We start from the raw sequence: 19,731 nt of genomic DNA, 5'->3' as shown, positions 1-19,731 counted from the left end.
CGGACTTTTCGTTAAAACTTCAAAAAAAAAAACCCAACTAACAAAAATTTGACTCGCTAATGCTATTTTTTGTTTTAAAAAAATGATAAAATAAGAATATGCATAATTTTTTTTTATAATATTAAGTCTGAGAAATTTCATATCCGAAATTCGGATGGAATAAGTATATTTCAATTCTCATCCAAAATTTTCAGAATCATGACTTGACTCATGACCTGACTTTAGTGAGCCGCCCAAATAGTATATAGAATCATTAAAATCAGAACACTCCAATAGTATCTCTCATGTGCCCTCATTAATGGATAAAATGTGACACGATTCTGATATTTATCATTTAATCATACGATTTAGTGATATTTTTCTTTATTTTTAAGTGAGAGGTCTTATGCTTGATTTTCACCACACCACCCCTCCCCTCCCTAAATGTAAGCAGAAAAGTAGTTATTTAATTAAGCTAATATTTTGTGGGGTGTGCTATCCACATACTTATTTTTACTTTTCACACATTTTTAATTTTTGACCGTCGAATCAAATGAAGTGAAAAAGATCAAAAGATAGAAATTAACAAAAAGTGTGTGAGAAGTAAAAAAATGTGTACGGTGTTTTCATGAATTTTCAAATTTGTTTTTACGAAACCCCTTTTATTAATTTACCATCCAATAATTGCTAATGCTATTACAAACTTTCTCCAAATGATAAATTTAACCTCAAAGATTAAATTAGAAATACAACCCTAAGGTACATATATATTTTCACATAACCCCTCAAGTTTTATAAAGTTTCACACATAAAAAGAACAATTAAAAAGAAACATTATACAATTAGAAAAATCCAAAAGCGACATCGTTAACAGGACACAGCTAAAATAAAATACATGGTTTAACTCCACGTTAAAATCTTGGGATTTCGTACTAGAATAGAAGGTTTAAAACGTCAGGGATGTTATGTGAAAAAAAAAATGACTCTAAGGGGTTATGAAAACATCATGAATCTCTAAAAGGTGTTCATGCAAGAATTTTTTTACAAGAAATAATAGACTGATATTTCATTGATCATCCCAGACAAATACAAAAATGTCAATAGAATACAATGCTCCAATCACAAAGAAACCCCCGTGCAATTAAACTCCAAGTGTTCCATGTAATTTTGAAACTCTAGAAAGTTTTCTAAAAGCCTGAAAAACCTCGTGAGATATTTGTGAAAATAATTTCTGATTTTTAGTGAAAATTGTCTTTGAGATTGGCATAATTCTTTATTTTGGTCTCTGAAATTTGAAATCGATAAAATTGATCCCTTAGTTTGTACACTGTCAATCATTTTGGTCATTCTGTTAAAAAAAAATCTGTTAAATAAGGATCATTATGACAAAAACACCCTCAATTATTAACCGTGGGCCAAAATGATTTTGACAAAAATTGAGGGTATTTTTTCCATTTCATTCCTTATTTAACGAAATTTTTTACGCAATGACCAAAATGATTGATGGTAGACAAACTCACGAATCAATTTTATCGATTTTAAATTTTAGAAACTAAAGTAATGAGTTATGTCAATTTCAAGTAAAACCGTATATACATGGCCAACAACAGCTAAAATTGCTTTGGCCTTGTTGGGATGAGAGAAGGTTGGTGAGGTTTGGGACCTTCATACTTTTATATCTTTCTCTTGCGATGTTCACACTTCGTTTTCATTCCTTAATAAATAAAAATTTTGAGGAAAATTATTAAAGTTTTAAGGCCCTAGCATAAAATAAAAAGTTGAGGCCCTCATGTGGAATAGCATTATTATGTACTGATTTCTGCAATGAATCAAGTGTGACAACAAGGATACAAACTTGAAACTTGACCAGTAGGTCCCTCAGCAATAAACAAGTACATAATTACCTCAACTACTTAAGCAAGAAAAACCTTTGCTGGATCGGAGGGGCAGTTTTTAAGCTGACTGGAAGATTCATGGTCTATTATTTCTCATAAACAACTAGTCAGACAACAGGAACAACAGTAGGGCACATGATCCATCTGGGAAGACTCAAGAGATTCAGAAAACGAAATGAAAGCTATTGGGGTGCGCTTTTAATGTTTTGGAAAAGGTTTGATCTTTCCTAGAGATTGTTCACACAAGCTAAAAGTTATTTCTTGGAACTATTTCCCTACTTGTTCACATTTGGAAATATCTGTGCGGTACTTAAAGAGTGATTTTCATTCGCAGAGGTGTGTTAAGCTAATTGGATAATTTAGTCTACTCGCTATCTTACAACAAAGTTCGGTTCTTTTTGCTATAAATTAGAATCGTTTAGAATATCGTCTTGTCCATACTTCCTCTCAGTTAAGACTATATATATAAGTCAAGAGGGACGCTTGGAGCACAGACAAGCGTATCAATTTTTTAGATGGAGCTAACACCAGTTGAAAGAAAGGAGCATTTAGTTATAGAGGAGGAGGATGAGGAAGTTCAGTTGCAGTGGGCTGCAATTGAGAGGCTGCCTACATATAAACGGTGCAGAACCGCGCTTTTTGACTTCGATGGTGGCGTAGGCGGCGGGGGGAAGGAGCATGCAGGGAAGAGGGTGGTTGATGTTACAAAGTTGAAAGCAGATGAGAGGCACCTGTTCGTCGAGAAACTCATAAAGCACATAGAGCATGACAATCTCCGACTTCTGCAGAAACTTAGAGAAAGGATAGACAGGTACGTGTGCATTACAAATTTGACTCAAGGCTACTTAGAGAATCAAGGTTTATATCTAGTTTAACTAACTAGAAGTTTTCTTCTAGAGTGAATGTGAAGTTGCCGACGGTGGAGGTGAGGTACAAGAACTTGTTTGTGGAAGCAGAGTGTGATGTAGTCCAAGGAAAGCCACTCCCAACACTATGGAACTCTCTTCTGAGCTTCTTATCAGTAAGTATGATTTAGACCTCTTTGACGGATTCAGAAATTTTTCTTTCTTGCGGTCGAGATGAAGAAGCTCTCGGACATTGTTTTCCAACCCTCTGAGGCATTTTAAGAAAACATTTTGCCCCTCATTTTAACCAATTGGGCACATCAATGACGAATGAATTTGTTGAGCGGGCGCAACGTCCCCCTCTCGTCCCTCCCTAGAAGTATATGACATTATCTGATAAGTTTGATGAATTTTGAACAGGTTTTTACAAAGGCAATTTGGTGCAAATCTTCCGGAGCGAAGATGAGCATTCTATCAGATGTCAATGGCATCATCAAACCATCGAGGTACCCGCTTCTATGCATGCTGAGTACCTAGAATTTATATTTCCAATTTTTACTTTTTGGAGAATTATGTACATACATAGAGCTGAGGACAAATGGCTGAAGCAAGAGTAAGCTAGCTTGAATTAGGAGTTGCGTATTTGTATATTGCAGACCGAGACAGGAAAGTGAACCGGAAGTTGGTTTTGATTTAATAGTAGTCAATCGAGTTCTGTACATTAAGATGTATTGAAATCCAAGTTACAATTAATCAGCATTTCAAGCCTTACTAGTTTCGGTAACACGAAATTTTTTACTCATAAAAATGCTTTTAAATGCAGGCTTACTCTCCTTCTTGGTACCCCTGGCTGCGGGAAAACCACCTTGTTATTGGCCCTTGCCGGAAAACTCGATAAATCTCTCAAGGTGAGTATTGCAAACCATGGAGTTAACACAACCTCATTAATATTCAGATGTTAATCTCAAAATAAATATATAATGGAGTGTAAACCGTGTTACAATCGTCATAAAACCTCATGTTTTTGTTTCTTCAGGTTGCAGGGGAGGTTTCTTATAATGGTTACAAGCTAGATGAGTTTGTTCCTCAAAAAACGTCAGCTTACATAAGCGAATACGACCTTCACATACCTGAGATGACTGTGAGGGAAACAATCGACTTTTCAGCCCGCTGTCAGGGCGTTGGCAGTAGAGCTGGTGAATTCCTTATCTCCTGTACTTTTGCATTTACTATCGGAAATAGTTGTGTACATCTATTGAAATATGAAGTTCAAAATCGATTATGCACAGATACAATGATGGAAGTGATCAGAAGGGAAAAAGAAGCTGGAATAGTACCTGATTCCGACATTGACACCTACATGAAGGTAGATGTTAAATCTTATGACATCCCCTCTAATGTATTTTAAACCATGTTACATAATATTTAAAGATTAACACAATACTTTCAGGCAATTTCAGTTGAAAGACAAAAGCGAAATCTGCAAACCGATTATGTTTTGAAGGTAAATTTTCTCCAACCAGTGTTGGCATTAAGTACTTAATTAAAAACTAGATGTCTCTACTCACTTTGAAGTGAAAATTGAATTATAATGTTTTCGCCTCTTAGATCCTCGGACTGGATACCTGTAGTGACACAATGGTTGGTGATGCGTTACAAAGAGGGATTTCAGGTGGCCAGAAGAAAAGGCTGACAACAGGTAGTAAATCTTGCAGTCAAGCGAAGCTGGAATTTCATTACTTCCCACGTTGGAATATTTCAAATTTCCAAACATAACATTCCCTTTCTGTTCAATATTCAGGAGAAATGATTGTAGGTCCTACAAAAACTCTGTTTATGGATGAAATATCAACTGGATTAGACAGCTCGACGACCTTTCAGATAGTTACCTATCTTCAGCAGTTGGTGCACATCACAGATGCAACTGCATTGGTTTCACTCCTTCAACCAGCCCCTGAGACCTTTGATCTATTTGATGATGTAATATTAATGGCAGAGGGGAAGATAGTTTACCACGGTCCTCGTAGCCAGGCACTTCAGTTTTTCGAAGATTGTGGTTTCAAATGCCCAGCAAGAAAGGGTGCTGCAGATTTCCTTCAAGAGGTGCCAAAACATGTTTTACTTGTCAATTCTCTTTTCGTCCAATACTTCATACCGAAGAAAAAAGGGAAAAAATTATGTATTTCCAACCCTTTACAGGTAATCTCAAAGAAGGATCAAGCACAATACTGGAAGCATACCAACATCCCCTACGATTATGTTTCAGTGGATCAATTTTCTCAACTTTTCAGAGCAAGTTACCTGGGGAAGAAGTTAAATGATGAGCTTTCGGAACCATACGATAAATCACAGTGCCATGACAAGGCCCTATCATTTACCACTTACTCAGTGAGAAAATGGGAATTGTTCAAAGCTTGTATGGGCCGAGAGCTGCTTCTTATGAAACGAAATTCCTTTGTCTATGTATTCAAAACAGCGCAGGTTAAGTGTCTACTGTTCCACTATTCGTAGTTGTACTTCTGTAGCTTGACTCGAATCACTAACATATTTTCAATCTCCTTTTTACACAGCTTACCATCATTGCATTTATTACAATGACGGTATTTATACGAACTCAAATGGCTGTGGATCTGACAAGTGCAAATTTTTTGATGGGCTCATTGTTTTATACCCTCGTTCGACTTATGACCAATGGAGTTGCAGAGCTGTCCTTGACTGTTACTAGACTTCCAGTTGTTTACAAGCAAAGGGGATTCTATCTGTACCCGGCATGGGCGTATTGTATTCCAGCTTCTCTCCTGAAGGTTCCATTTTCACTACTTGATTCAGCACTATGGACAGCCATAACTTACTACGTTATTGGGTTTAGCCCGGAAATAACAAGGTAAAAGCAGTTCATACTGACAACAGAACAAGAAATTCCAGACTAATAAATAACAACCCCTCACATATGGTTTTTAGGTTCTTCTGCCAGTTTCTTATGCTATTTGCTCTGCATCAATCATCAACATCAATGTGTCGTTTGGTCGCTGTAATCTTCCGAACTATGGTTCTTGCATCAACTTGTGGTATTTTCATCTTAGTGGTAATGTTTTTATGTGGAGGCTTCATTTTGCCACAACGTAAGTCCATTTACTAGTTTTTTCCCCCTTTCATTACATGCAATAACGACTAGACTAATAAGGTGTGAAATTGCAGCCTCTTTACCTTCTTGGTTGAGGTGGGGATTCTGGTGTTCTCCTATGACTTATGCAGAAATAGGTACAACTCTAAACGAATTCCTTGCTCCTCGATGGCAAAAGGTAAAACTCGAGATGATATGAATTCTTTCAGTCCCAAACCAAGTTACATAACGTTACCAACAGCTTTACTTCATTCTTACTTTAGGTTACAAATGGAAACACAACCTTAGGAAATGAAGTTCTAACCAGACATGGATTGAACTTTGATGGCTATTTCTATTGGATATCAGTTGGAGCACTGTTTGCGTTCACAGTACTTTTCGATCTTGGATTTGTTTTAGCCTTGACTTACCAAAATCGTAAGTTCATTTTAATTGACAGATCATATTTTTTGGTATTACAATACACTCTGTCACTTTAATTCTAATCGTTTCCTATATGCAGCTCCAAAGATGTCTCGCGCAATTATTTCGGGAAAAAGGTTATCCAAATTACAAGGAAAAGATGCTTGCAACATCAGTGAACAGTCGAAAAATGAATCGACTCCAGCTTATTCTTCCCAAACTGTGGGAGGAAAATTCAACTGCGGTGAGAAGTTCATGCTCAGTTTCATATATTCAAAACATTGACCAAAGAATTTTTTATAACTGAATTATTGAAGCGTGTTGGTTGGTTATACAGGGAGGATGGTCCTGCCATTTGAGCCACTGACAATATCATTCAAGGATGTGCAGTATTACGTTGCAACCACACCGGTATATCATACTAAATTTTTTGTTATGGTTATCATTTTTAGTACCTGAGAGAGAGTTACTATTATTTGATGTAAATTAATCTCATTTTTTCCCTAAAGGAAATGAGAAAGCATGGCTTCAAGCAGAAAAAGCTTCAGCTGCTTAAAGACATTACAGGAGCATTCAGACCGGGAATTCTCACTGCACTGATGGGTGTGAGTGGGGCTGGAAAAACAACTCTCATGGATGTTCTTTCGGGAAGGAAAACTGGAGGTACCATTGAGGGAGATATAAGAATAGGAGGGCATCCGAAGGTCCAGAAGACATTTGCAAGAATATCGGGTTACTGCGAGCAGACTGACATACATTCTCCACTTATCACAGTAGAAGAATCGGTTAGGTACTCCGCTTGGTTGCGGTTGCCACCCGAAACTAATCAAGACTTAAAAGCTGTAAGAAGATTCTCTCAATTTATCAACTATATCACAATTTCCGACAATTTCAAGGAAACGGAATTGAGTTAGAACTAGAGTTCACAATATCTTATAAGAGATTTTTATCCATGCAGAGATTTGTGGAAGAAGTAATCGAAACAATTGAACTGGAGGATATAAGAGATTCTTTAGTTGGCATTCCTGGACAAAGTGGCCTATCAACCGAGCAGCGTAAAAGGCTGACAATTGCAGTGGAGCTTGTTTCCAATCCATCAATAATATTCATGGATGAACCTACATCAGGTTTAGATGCTAGAGCAGCTGCGATTGTCATGCGTGCAGTGAAGAACGTCGTTGCCACAGGAAGAACAACTGTGTGCACAATTCACCAACCAAGCATTGATATCTTCGAGTCTTTCAATGAGGTAGTAAAAGAAGCGCTTTCTTTCCAACAAAAAAAAAAAGAAATCAAATGATAAAAGCCAATCACTAAAGGAAGACATTGATTTTTGCAGTTAATTTTGATGAAAACGGGTGGACAAATCATCTATTCGGGAGCTCTAGGTCATAACTCGAGTGAACTCATCGAATATTTTGAGGTATGCACATAATTCTAGCTCCATATTCTTCTACCATTCTTAAAATTTCTTAAGCATATATATTAATTAACTCTTATATTCCACCATCCAACAGCGTATTCCTAATGTACCGAAGATCAAAGACAATTACAACCCGGCAACATGGATGTTAGAAGTTACTTCTGCTTCGGTAGAGGCAGAACTCGGTTTGGATTTTGCCAGCATCTATAAAAATTCTACTCAGTATAGGTAAACTTGATCTGCCAAACATGTTAAACATGAACTTCATTTTTATTTTGGTGTTAAGTAATAAGTCAATCTTAACACATAAATTGGGGTTTTTTTTTTCATTTGTAGAGACTCAATTGATTTGGTAAAACAGTTGAGTGAAGCAAAGCCAGGTTCAAAAGACTTGCACTTTCCCACACATTTTCCCCAAAATAGTTGGGTGCAGTTCAAGGCCTGTCTTTGGAAACAACACTTGTCCTATTGGAGAAGTACCGAATACAATCTAGCGCGTTTCATGTTCATGATCGCTGTATCAGTCATGTTTGGGGTAATCTTCTGGCAGAAAGGGAAGGAAATGTAAGTCCTGTTTTCGAGAAACCTGCCCTATCATCATAAATAAATCAAAACCAAACCCTACTAACCTCTAAATCCTCTGTTTTTCATTTTCCTGCAGAAATAATGAGCAGGATTTGATGAACATACTTGGGTCCACGTACATTGCCGTAATATTCCTAGGCGTAACCAATTGCTCAGGAGTTCTGCCTTATATCGCAACTGAGCGCACTGTTTTGTACCGTGAAAGGTTTGCTGGGATGTACTCATCAAAGGCTTATTCATTTGCACAGGTTCATACATTTCAAGTACTTATCGTTGCAATGGAGAAATTAAAAATCTTCACACCTATAAGCTAAATTGTTAAATGTTGCAGGTTGTCGTTGAAATACCTTACACAATGTTGCAAGCAATTTTGTATGTGGCCATTACATATCCTACCATAGGGTTCTTTTGGTCACCTACTAAGGTTTTCTGGTACTTATATGCAACATTCTGCACATTTCTATACTTTGTATATCTTGGGATGCTGATAGCTTCTTTGAGCACAAACCTCGACGTAGCTTCCATTCTGGCAACCGCAGTCTACACCTTACTGAATCTTTTCGCTGGCTTCCTCATGCCTGGACCGGTAACTGAATCCAACCCTTTCTAAATTTTGATGGTTTTGTGTTAACTGCATTAGCATTTGAGCACTTGGAAAGGCTGTAACCATGCAAATACATGTACAACGAGCCTAGCTGACGCAGTATTGCTATTTCATGTGTTAATAAAGGACAATTGGCCTAAATAATCAAATTTCAAATCTCAACTCCTAAAATGATCCCTTTTTTAATATGTCGTTGATATTTGATTTTGATCGATTTCGTAAGTGGAATTTGATATCTAATCACTTAGTAAACATACAGATTACAATACGAGTAGATTAGGAAAGTGTTACATTGTGACGGGAAAATGACCTAGCTGACCATTATGTTATATGTGCAGAAAATTCCAAAGTGGTGGATTTGGTGCTATTGGATATGTCCTACATCATGGTCCTTAAATGGCCTACTGACTTCACAATATGGAGACATGAGCAAAGAAATAGTGATCTTTGAGGAGCATAAAACCGTTGGTTTCTTCCTACAAGATTACTTTGGTTTCCACCATGATCGTTTAGGCCTTGTGGCTCTTGTTCTCATTGCTTTCCCAATTGTTTTTGCTTCTCTATTTGCCTATTGCATTGGGAAATTCAATTTCCAAAGAAGATAGGGAAAAAAAAATATTATGTATATGTCCTATCTTTAATGTTGACCTTTGGAAATGTATCAGTGAACAAAAAACTTAATAGAAATTTGTAATGGTAAATTGGTGGTTAAGATGGAATACGAATGTTGGAATTACTTCAGCGGTAGTTCAACTATATATATACGTTGATAAATTTAATTTCGTATTTCATGGTTAAACCATTTATGAAAAAAACCTTGATAATTTTAATTTCGTAACCAACTTGTTAAATGCAAGATTTTCCTTATATATATTAGTAAAGATAAATAGTACTAAACTGTACAAATTTTGATAAAGATATCTTAGCCGTTCAATACTTGTCGAAACCCGTCCTATTTTCGACTGGAAAGTTAGTACAAATTTAGTAAATGGTGATTCAAATGAAATACGATTGAAAGAATTTATTGACGAGTATACATAATTCATACGTATATCTGCAAGTTCCAGACAAAAATCCTCAAATTCTTTACCTCCTCTGGAAGTTTAACTTTCCGATGAAGTATGCGAAAAGGGAAGCAAACGCAATGGGGAGGAGAAGAGAAACAGCAGCAACAAGGCCTAAAAGGTTGTAGTCAAACCCGAAGTAATCTTCTAGGAAGGCAGCGACAGTTTTAGTCTCTCCGAACGCCTGGATTTCCTTCTGCATATCTCCATACTGCGGCGTAAGCATTCCGTTTAGGGCCCATGATGTAGGGGATAAGTAATACAACCAGAGCCACCACTTCGGTATTTGCTGCATCAAGCAAATAATAGGCTCGAGTTAGTTTTCTGCGTGTAATTATTTCTCCGAAGTGTAAATGTTAAGCTAAATGATTCGCAATCTTACCAGCCTTGGAATGACAAACCCGGAAAACAAGTTCAGCATTGCGTAGGAAGCTGATGCCACGATCGCAGCCACCTGAACGTTTGGTGTCAACGACACGATCAGCATTCCTAGGTAATTGAAGCTTAGTAGTATGCAGAACATGCTATAGAATGACCAAAATATCTTGTAGGCAGACCACTGGTAACCGATCATTGGGTATGTGATCGCAACATAAATAACTGCTTGAGTGAACGCGTAAGGAACCTCAACTAGTACCTACAAAATGTTGATGAATGTCTTTAATTAGACTTGGATGACTCACAAGTTGTTGATGAATTTATTAAAGTTGCACTAAAAAGAACTAAAACCTGTGCGAACGAATAGGCCCATGAAGAGAACATTCCTGCAAATCTTTCTCGGTATAGAACATTCCGCTCTGTGGCAACGTATGGTAGAACTGTTGAGCAATTGTTTATGCCAAAGAATATTACTGCACAGAACATTGAACCATACATATTGAAGAGGTCTTGCTGGCTATTTCTGTGAAACACAAAAGTTATGGTCAGTAAATCATCTTTAAATGAAAATCATGAAGTTTAGCGGTTTATGTGAGCATAAACAAAACTTTGCAGACTAACATTTTATTCCCTTGATCCCAGAACAGTATTCCGAACAGCAGAGATGCGCAAAACATAAATATTATGCGTGTCAGATTATATGAAGGACTTCTCCAGTAAGACAAGTTCTGTTTCCACAGGCAAGCTTTGAACTGCCCCCAACCGTTCTGTGGAAAACGAGTAGCAAAATGCATTTCATTTGAACCAGGAGATGGTGAACACAATTGCTTGGCTAAATCCTTGTTCGACCTGAAGTCAAAAGAGCGAGAGTCGTGAGTAACCAAGTTGACATGTGAATGCAAATGATAAATAACAACAATATGAATGTATACAATTTGGATATAGAGTTCATGTTTACTAGCGTTTGCACAAATGAAGGGGAAGAGAGGTGAGGGATCACATTATGCTTACCCATACAAGGCGGATTCCCTATATATTTGCGCAAAATCTATACCGAGCTCAGATTCCACAGATTTTGAAGTAACTTCTAACATCCATGTCGCTGGATTATAATTGTCTTTAATTGAGGGCACCCGGGGAATACTCTAGCCAAATCAAGAAAAGTGGATCAGGACTAAACGATTATATGTCTTCCAGAGACAAGTTAATGCTATGTAAAATAGCAGTTGTTCAACTACCTCGAAGTACTCAATGACCTCACTTGAGTTCTGCCCCAGTGGACCGCAATAGATTATGTGTCCCCCGGTTTTCATCAGAATCAACTGCAGTGAAGGTGTGAACCATTGTTATTCGAAGGACATATAAGTGATGTATCATGTCAACGAAAGAAAAAACTGATCAAACACAGTATTTCTGAGTTCAAGTGCGAAAAAAGCATAAAGTCATGATGAAACTTTTGAGATCAATTCCTTTAAACTTCAGAAAATCACTTTTACCTCATCAAATGCCTCGAAAATATCAATACTTGGTTGGTGGATGGTGCAAACAACCGTTCTTCCCGTTGCAGCAACATTTTTCACTGCTCTCATGACAATAGCAGCTGCCCGCGCATCTAAACCTGAAGTTGGTTCATCCATGAACATGATCGATGGATTGGCAATGAGTTCCACAGCTATGGTAAGCCTTTTGCGCTGCTCAGTTGATAAACCACTTACTCCTGCCATCCCCACTAAGCAATCTTTAATCCCGTCTAGCTCAATAGTTTCGAGGACTTCCTTTACAAATTCCTGGGGAGGAAGGAAAAAAAAAAGTTATCTGGCAATTTAATTCGAATATTCAATTCAAGCACCATTGAAATACTCATGTTCTAGAAAAGACAGCATACAGCTTTAGTATTAGAATCGATATGAGAAGGGAGGCGCAGCCAAGCAGAATATACGATCGATTCTTCAACAGTTATTTGCGGAGAATGTATGTCATTTTGCTCACAGTAGCCTGATACCCTAGCAAATGTATCTTGAACCTTGGGGTACCCTCCAATTCTTATCTCCCCTTCAATGGTACCACCAGTTTTTCTTCCACAAAGAACATCCATGAGAGTTGTTTTCCCGGCCCCGCTGACTCCCATTAATGCCGTTAGAATACCTGGCCTGAAAGAACCTGTAACATCAGATAGGAGCTGAAGCCTTTTCTGCGTAAAGCCCCGCTTTCTCATTTCCTGAAACGCAAATAAAGATACCAGAACTAGCCATATCAGCTGAAATTATTCATTCCTTGCATTTCTGATCTCCTCAGAATTGAGAGAGAGAGAGAGAGGTAGGTTCTGAATGATTACCAAAGGAGTGTCAACATAGTATTGTACATCCTGAAAAGCTACTGCTAGGGGCTCAAATGGTAAAACCATCCTCCCTGGAAAACAAAGGAAAGAGAAGCAGAATAAGATCCATTATGTATCTTTTTCATTTGTTTGATACAAGCGATATTCTACTTTAAACTAATGCGAACTGTGGGGAAGGGGATTAGAACTCGGGTGCCTTATGGGGAAGAACATAGCGAAAGTGGCTACACTTGGTATGCATCTAAATATAAAAGAAGCCCACCCAATTTACAATAGAATTAAACAAGCAAAGATGAAAAACGAAAATTATCCTCACCCTTCTTGGCTTCTGCAGTAGTGTTAGGTGCACTAGTGGGCTTATGCTCTCTGTCTATATCGGTTTTTTTGTCTCCTTTTCCTTGCAGTTGACGATACTTTTCATAAGAAATAATAGCAGGCGGCCTTCCGGGAGCTGAACAGAAGACAAGGGCTAGTTAACAAAACCAGAATAGAAAACATTGCTGCTTAAAGTGGCGAAGTGATGGATGGAGAAGAAACTTACACTTCAAGAAAGTCAAAGCTAAGGTGAAACCAACATTGAATAATACCGTGAACCCTACTAACGCGCCAAGTGATATCCAATAGAAATAGCCTTCAAAGTTTAATCCACGGCTTTCGAGTACTTGTAGACTGAGAGTTGTGTTTCCATAAACCTATGAGTATAAGTAAAGAGTAGAGTCACTAATGGATGGAGGAAACTCCCTCAGGTTGCTAGCAGAGTCACTAATGGATGGAGGAATAACTCTACCATTGCTTTTATGTGCTGTGTTTAGTGATACTACGACGTTGGATGGTAATTTTCTCACCTTTTCCCATCGGGGCGCTAGGAATTCGTTAACTGTTAATCCTATCTCCCCATACGTCAAAGGAGAAACCCAAAATCCCCACTTAATCCAAGCCGGCATATATGCTGCAACAAAACATCATCTAAATATGACTTAAAGTAGCAGAATTTATAGACATAAAAATGGGGAAAAGCTAATGAAAATCTTACATTTTGGTATAACGAAGCCACCAAATAGTAAAACAGCCAATATTGATGAAGTACCAGCTGTCATAGCAGCACCCACAGTTTGAAAAACCGAAGCAATAAATCGAAACATGGATATTGATGTTAAGTGCATAGCGAAGAGTAGAAGGAACTGGCGAAAGAACCTGCAAAACACATGTGCAAGAGCTACAATGATATTCCGGACATCTAACCAGAGCGTTTATATTTATTCGTCACAAGTTCAGGCAAAGCTATAGACACGACCGAAGCATAAAAACTCTTTCAAACATGTGACAGTCTATTACTTAACCATCTTACTAAAATCTGAATATTCGACCGCTGACTGACCTTCCAACCTCAGGGGTGTAACCGATAACATAGTATGTAAGAGCAGTCCAAACAAAAGCCTCCAAGCACGATAGCGGAACCTTTAGGATGGCAGCTGGGATTGCATAAGCCCAAGCAGGATAAAAACACAACTCTTTCTGTTTGTAGAAAACCACAATTCTTGAGACAGTCATTGACAGTTCCGGGAATCCATCAACGAGAAGTATGACGAGTCCGTAGAATAAAGAGCCCATATAATAATTTGCGTGGATCAAGTCGATAGCCATTCGAGTCCGGAGGAAAACGGTCATTGTTATTGAAGAAATAATGACTAGCTGCAGGAAGAAAGAACACAAAAATTCTTCTAAATAATAAAGTGAATCAGATAAAAAAATGTTATAAACTAAACTGAGAAATCTTCAGTAGGGCAACTTGACCATGTGGCTGGCCAGCTACTCTCACAAGGGAACTAGCTCCCCCGTGATTAGGTAACATCCGGCCCCACATACGTTAAAACCCAATGCATGGGTTCCACTCCTCGTGAGAGTGTCTGAGGAGCCACATTCTATCCTACTGAAGTTTTTCTCAAACTAAAACACGTAAATATGAGGGAAAAGGGAAAAAAGAGGAAGCTACCTGAACTGATTTGAAAACATAAATAAAAGAATTTCTTTTCATCAGAAGAAATTCCCTCCTTGTGCAGGACTTAAAAAGTTCCCATTTAGGTAATGAGTATTTTCTAAAGGATAGAGCATCCTTGTGGCTTTGAGACTTATCGAATGGCTTCGAGAGCTCCTTGTGTAACTGCCCGCCTAGACGTCCATCCTTGAACTTCTTAATGAACTGATCGACCGAAACGTAGCTGTAAGGTTGAGGGCTGTCCCAATACTGCACTTGATCTTTTCTAGACATAACCTGAAGCAAAACAAGACCCTTTTTCTCTATTCAATGGTATAGAAGATAAGACAATTCGATTAAGATGTGAGTACGACAATAACCTACCTCCTGAAGGAAGTCAGCAACACCTTTCCTTTCTGGGCACTTAAACCCACACTCCTCGAAAAATTTGACAATAGAAGTTCTTGGCCCGTGAAACACAATCTTCCCTTCTGCCATTAAGACAATATCATCGAAGAGATCAAATGTCTCCGGTGCAGGCTGAAGAAGTGAAATCAACGCAGTAGCATCTGTGATATGCACGAAATGCTGAAGACAAGATACGAGTTGGAAAGTCGTGGAACTATCTAAGCCATTGGATATTTCATCCATGAACAGAGCTTTTGCAGGTCCAATGATCATCTCCCCTGCATAATACAAAAATAAGTCGAATCTTATTTGATTTGACTCCGGGAGCTGAAATGCATGTGTGCAACATTTAGTGTTATGTCAACACTACCTGTAGTCAACCGCTTCTTCTGGCCACCGGATATTCCTCTTCTTATGGGATCTCCTACCGATGTGTCAGCGCAAAAATCAAGACCAAGTATCTGCAAGACATTAGACAGTGAAAAAGTCAGCAGCTTACAACAATCTGATTGAAACACACTTCGTGGGGAATTCAAATACCTTAAGAATATAATCAGTTTGAAGTGTATTTTTCAGTCCCTTAACAGATGTAGCCTGCAACAGACAATTTCAATCACAGTTAGACCGATGAATTTATGAAGAACACAATGATCAGGGCATCGTAGGTACCTTCATGTAAGCATCTACGTCCGGATCTGGGACTATTCCTGCCTGCTTTTCCCTTCTACTGACTTCCATCATAATCTCTATTTGTATAAAATAACAAAAAAATGATAACCAATGTGATAGGTTACAATATTCGAACTTGCTATTCTATTGCAGGCAAGGCAAGAATGCTTACCAGGTCGGCTTCCTACACCTTGACAGCAGGCAGAGAAATCGAGTGTTTCCCTCACGGTGATCTCTGGAATATGCACATCCTGTTGGCTTACATAAGCTGAGGTTTTCTGAGGAACAAACTCTTCTAGTCCATGACCGTTGTAACATAGTTCACCGGAAACCTATCAAAACAAAATGAATACTAAAATAGTCCGAAGTGTACACTCTTGTGCACGAACGTAGCGTATTCATAGGATTCATTACAAATCATGATCAACTCAGGAACCAATCTCTTGAGGCGTTACATAACCAACTGATACTGAATCAACTTCATAAAGTACATTAGTTAAAACACAGGTTCATCTTTCTCCGATTCTTGAAGAATTCTAAAGCTTTTTCAATTTTGTGGTGATCCTCTGTTCAAAACCACTGTTCTAAAAATCTCCGCCTAATACCGCCTAGGTGCTAGGCGGCTGGCCACCGTCCCAATTAATGTCTAAGTGTTTGAAAATTAAAAAATGGCGCCTAGACCTGCTGAGGAGCCCGCCTAGCCCTTCTAGACCCGTCTACACACTTGCCTAGGTTGCAACTCACTTAGATAGAAAATAGATTACTTTCCTTTTGCATTTTATTGTTTCCAATAAATTGTAAGAGACTTATTGAACACTTAAATACACACACATTATACGTTTGCTCCCCATGTTTTCATTATGTTCCAATACTTCATAATATATATGTTATTCTATTTTCTAGTTTATGATGAAATTATATATATTTTAATTATAAACAGATACTTATTTACACGAAATACAATAAATTTACTTAAATCTGCCTAGTCTGCATTGGCTTCACCTAGCCGCCTAGGTGCTAGGCCCCAGCCCGCCGGCAATGCAGTACCTTTTAGCGATTGTACGCACCTTGAGAGAATGGCTTAGCTTCCCTGCGAGCGCCATCAAAAACGTGGTTTTTCCACATCCCGGCGGGCCAAGCAATAAGGTCATCCTGCAATGAAAAGAAGCCAAAGTTGGCTTACTCTAAGTTGCTTTGCTTATTCACTTTCTAATATCCTTCTAAAATTGTTCTAAAAATCTAAAAAAAAAAATGTGCAATTTACTAAATTCTGCAACAGCCACAATTTTAAGCTAGAAACCAAGATTCGAGAAACTAACCTTCCCGGCTTAATAATTCCACTGACATCTTCAAGGATGCTTATCTTGGCATTGCGTGTTTTTGAACCTGGCAGTTCTGCGATGCCCTGTCATAAACAGAGCTCAAATGACTAATTTACCAGTTGATTAACTCGGAGATTATAATAATAAAACATAAACTCATAACTTTAGGTAGCAGAGCCAGAAATCTTTGTGAGTGAGGACCTTTCATATATGTATTGAGAAAAAATTTCGAACTCATAACATAAGCACTCGAAGTAAGCTTCACAAAACTGAAAGACATATTAAATTTAACATGGAGAATCAAAAGAAGTGTAGAATACAACTAAGTGGGAGGACAAAAATTTGGAATTAAGGGTAGAGAGTACAAAGAAATTTGGTATGAATCGTTTGACAAAAAAGGAGGGCAACAAGGAAGGTTGCAACTATTAGTTGATTAGGTTGCATTGAAAATCGATTTTAAAATTTCATCCCGAGTTTCACTAATCTACAAAGACAATAAACAAAACTGTTAGAAAAATCTAAGACATAACATCTTCTTCACGAGGACAATTCATTTTTTTCCTCATGTCTCACGGTTCTACAACTGCAGGCTTGAGGTTGCTAGAAATGTCTTCTTACACAGTGGTCAAGATGGGCCCTAAACCACTCTGGTCCCTTAGACCATCTCCAACCCTGGGCTAAAAGCCAAATTACCCCCCCAAACACTCTCCAATCCATGCTAAAATTTTAGGCTAAATGCCAAATGCTATTTCTGGGCCAAATACCCCCCAGCTTTCCCCCCGGGCTAAATGTAAAATGTTTATCGGAATTTAAATTTTTTTAGATTAAAATGTTCATAAAATTAATTTACAATAATCTACATATTTATTTAAAAAAAAATTGATTTAAGAAAAAAATTTAGGTTAATTTCATTCTTTAATAATTCCGGGCTAAAATTTTAGGGTAGAAGGGTTGGAGCAGAAAAGATGTTTCTGGGCTAAAAGCTAAATTTTCCGGGCTAAAAAATTTGGCTTTTAGCCCAAGGGTTGGAGATGGTCTTAGTGGCTCCGCCTATGTTAGGTATCATAGCAGGCGGTAAATCAATCAAGGTTTTAAGTTAAGGTAAAGAAAGTGGAGGTTCCACAGTAAAATCAATTGGCAATATGAGGAATAGACCAATTATATATAAGCACGTGCAAGGTCCCTCCTTTCTCTGACATGGGATTTGCTCTCAACATAGGCAGATAGTTTCGAATTTAGAAGATCCGGAGTCATATAAATTAGGATACTTACCAAAATCATACCCTTTAGAGCATTCCATAGAGTGGGCAGGGGTTTGCCATGAACCACCTTACACTCTGCTTCCACACAGAGATTCTCATATCTCACTTCCACCGTCGGCAACTTCACCCCAACCCTGCAAGGCCAAGACGGATATAAATATTTTACCGGAGTTACTGTGTGACGTTTAATTTCCAGAATAAGTAAAAACTTGCAATACAAGTAACTCTGCGCATTTGTGCTCAAAAGTATATATTTAGAAACCCGAAAAGAAGAAGAAAGAAGCTTACTTGTCGATTCTCTGTTTGATCTTCTGCAGTAGTTGAAGGTTATCATTCTCAATGTGTTTGATGAGCTTCTCTATGAAAACACGCCGTTCTTGCCCTCCAAGCGTGCTAACATCGACCACCCGTCTCCCCTTGACATCTCCTTTCGCAGACTCGCCATCATAATCATCGAAAAGAGCGGTCGTAATCCTCTCAAAAGTGGGCAGTCTCTCAACTGCAGCCCAATGCAAGTCATGTTCTTCATCACCAACACAACCTTCATCATTGTCTCCTTCTGCATTGACAATGGTGGTGCTTCGCAAACTCGAGGCGTGGCTTCGAAACGAGGATCTTATGCTCCTCCCAATCTCCGCTAACTCGAGCCGGAAAGACTCTATTTCGTCTGCCCCTGCCAACTGAGCCATTGTCAGATAGAACAAGAGATGGATGAACTCAGACAGATATAAGTAACCACCGGAAGCCAGAAAATATGGTAATCAATGATGTATCGCCATGCGTCATTGTTTGATAAGGCAAGGAAGAGGCAGTTCAACCAACTTAATTTAATCATTAACAACGACTTAAACCAATTAACAATAATTAAAACAGTGGCATAATTTTGAACACTCGACCTAAACCAAAGCGCATGGTTCTCACTGATCAATATAAAACTCATAATTTACGTATACTCATCAAAAAAGATTCCCTTTTTTCTTCAATACGCGAAAAACTCGTGTTGGGCCGCATGATAGGGGGCAGCTCTCACACCGAGTTGAATTATAGTGGGGTCGGATGTGATGAAAATGTAGGGGTTACGTGTTTTTGTGAGTTTAAAAATTCTTTTGACTCTATTTGATACTAGAGAAATTTGTTTACGGTTCTTAACTAGGTTAACTATTTCAACAAGTGAGGCTAGTTTGAGGCGTCTGCAACCAACATATAAGAGTTTTATGCTTTTGTAAAAGGTTCTCTATGAATAATATAACGTGATTTAGATGTTATTATTATCTAACGTGAAGAATGGTGGGATCAAAAGACAACCATTACTAAATGATTACAAGTCTTTTCTTCTTACACAAGAAAGAGTAAACAAATCATTATTTTATTTAAACCACAAAGCACCTTGTTGCAGGCCTTTTTAATTTTTTAATTGTGAATATTGAAGAAGAAAAAATAAAGATACCATAAGTTGGA

General features: G+C 38.0%; 2 protein-coding genes across 3 annotated transcripts; one reads left to right on the top strand and one right to left on the bottom strand.

Annotated features, from left to right (window-relative positions):
- The first annotated feature begins 1,909 nt into the window (after positions 1 to 1,909).
- Positions 1,910 to 9,598, top strand: LOC103452737 (pleiotropic drug resistance protein 3-like). 2 transcript variants are annotated; one of them, XM_029095742.2, is made up of 25 exons: positions 1,923 to 2,210; positions 2,326 to 2,685; positions 2,772 to 2,895; positions 3,140 to 3,225; positions 3,543 to 3,627; positions 3,756 to 3,915; positions 4,009 to 4,085; positions 4,170 to 4,223; positions 4,328 to 4,418; positions 4,521 to 4,822; positions 4,919 to 5,200; positions 5,290 to 5,603; positions 5,681 to 5,841; positions 5,918 to 6,021; positions 6,107 to 6,260; positions 6,346 to 6,489; positions 6,583 to 6,656; positions 6,755 to 7,087; positions 7,204 to 7,494; positions 7,585 to 7,668; positions 7,763 to 7,896; positions 8,005 to 8,232; positions 8,330 to 8,501; positions 8,585 to 8,839; positions 9,196 to 9,598. In XM_029095742.2, the coding sequence occupies exons 2-25, from the start codon at positions 2,390 to 2,392 to the stop codon at positions 9,460 to 9,462; spliced, it is 4,272 nt and encodes a 1,423-aa protein (XP_028951575.1). In that variant the 5' UTR covers positions 1,923 to 2,210; positions 2,326 to 2,389; the 3' UTR covers positions 9,463 to 9,598. The 2 variants fall into 2 exon arrangements, with proteins under 2 accessions (XP_008390490.2, XP_028951575.1); XM_008392268.4 differs by having other exon boundaries at positions 1,910 to 2,685.
- A 102-nt stretch (positions 9,599 to 9,700) lies between these two features.
- Positions 9,701 to 19,072, bottom strand: LOC103452738 (pleiotropic drug resistance protein 3-like). The gene is made up of 24 exons (XM_008392269.4): positions 18,562 to 19,072; positions 18,284 to 18,407; positions 17,009 to 17,094; positions 16,757 to 16,841; positions 15,862 to 16,021; positions 15,690 to 15,766; positions 15,561 to 15,614; positions 15,391 to 15,481; positions 14,997 to 15,298; positions 14,631 to 14,909; positions 14,016 to 14,329; positions 13,671 to 13,831; positions 13,483 to 13,586; positions 13,179 to 13,329; positions 12,954 to 13,088; positions 12,635 to 12,708; positions 12,185 to 12,517; positions 11,796 to 12,086; positions 11,538 to 11,621; positions 11,311 to 11,444; positions 10,921 to 11,148; positions 10,651 to 10,822; positions 10,304 to 10,558; positions 9,701 to 10,210 (listed from the first exon to the last, which is right to left on the bottom strand). Exons 1-24 carry the CDS (start codon positions 18,960 to 18,962, stop codon positions 9,944 to 9,946), a joined length of 4,362 nt encoding a protein of 1,453 aa, XP_008390491.1. The 5' UTR covers positions 18,963 to 19,072; the 3' UTR covers positions 9,701 to 9,943.
- Between the last annotated feature and the right edge of the window lie 659 nt (positions 19,073 to 19,731).

Source organism: Malus domestica, chromosome 16, assembly GCF_042453785.1.
Source record: "Malus domestica chromosome 16, GDT2T_hap1".
Taxonomy (NCBI): Eukaryota; Viridiplantae; Streptophyta; class Magnoliopsida; order Rosales; family Rosaceae; genus Malus; species Malus domestica.
The sequence above is the reverse complement of the archived record's forward strand: the minus strand, read 5'-3'. Positions and strand labels throughout refer to the sequence as shown.

Excerpts from the sequence above, each read along its gene's own strand:
- LOC103452737 (XM_008392268.4), top strand. The coding sequence starts at position 2,390 with ATGGAGCTAACACCAGTTGAAAGAAAGGAGCATTTAGTTATAGAGGAG. Across the intron at positions 3,226-3,542 it reads GGCATCATCAAACCATCGAG|GCTTACTCTCCTTCTTGGTA; the intron begins GTACCCGCTTCT and ends TTTTAAATGCAG. Across the intron at positions 3,628-3,755 it reads AACTCGATAAATCTCTCAAG|GTTGCAGGGGAGGTTTCTTA; the intron begins GTGAGTATTGCA and ends TTGTTTCTTCAG.
- LOC103452738 (XM_008392269.4), bottom strand. The coding sequence starts at position 18,962 with ATGGCTCAGTTGGCAGGGGCAGACGAAATAGAGTCTTTCCGGCTCGAG. Across the intron at positions 14,910-14,996 it reads TTGCTGACTTCCTTCAGGAG|GTTATGTCTAGAAAAGATCA; the intron begins GTAGGTTATTGT and ends GTTTTGCTTCAG. Across the intron at positions 10,211-10,303 it reads GGTTTGTCATTCCAAGGCTG|CAAATACCGAAGTGGTGGCT; the intron begins GTAAGATTGCGA and ends TGCTTGATGCAG.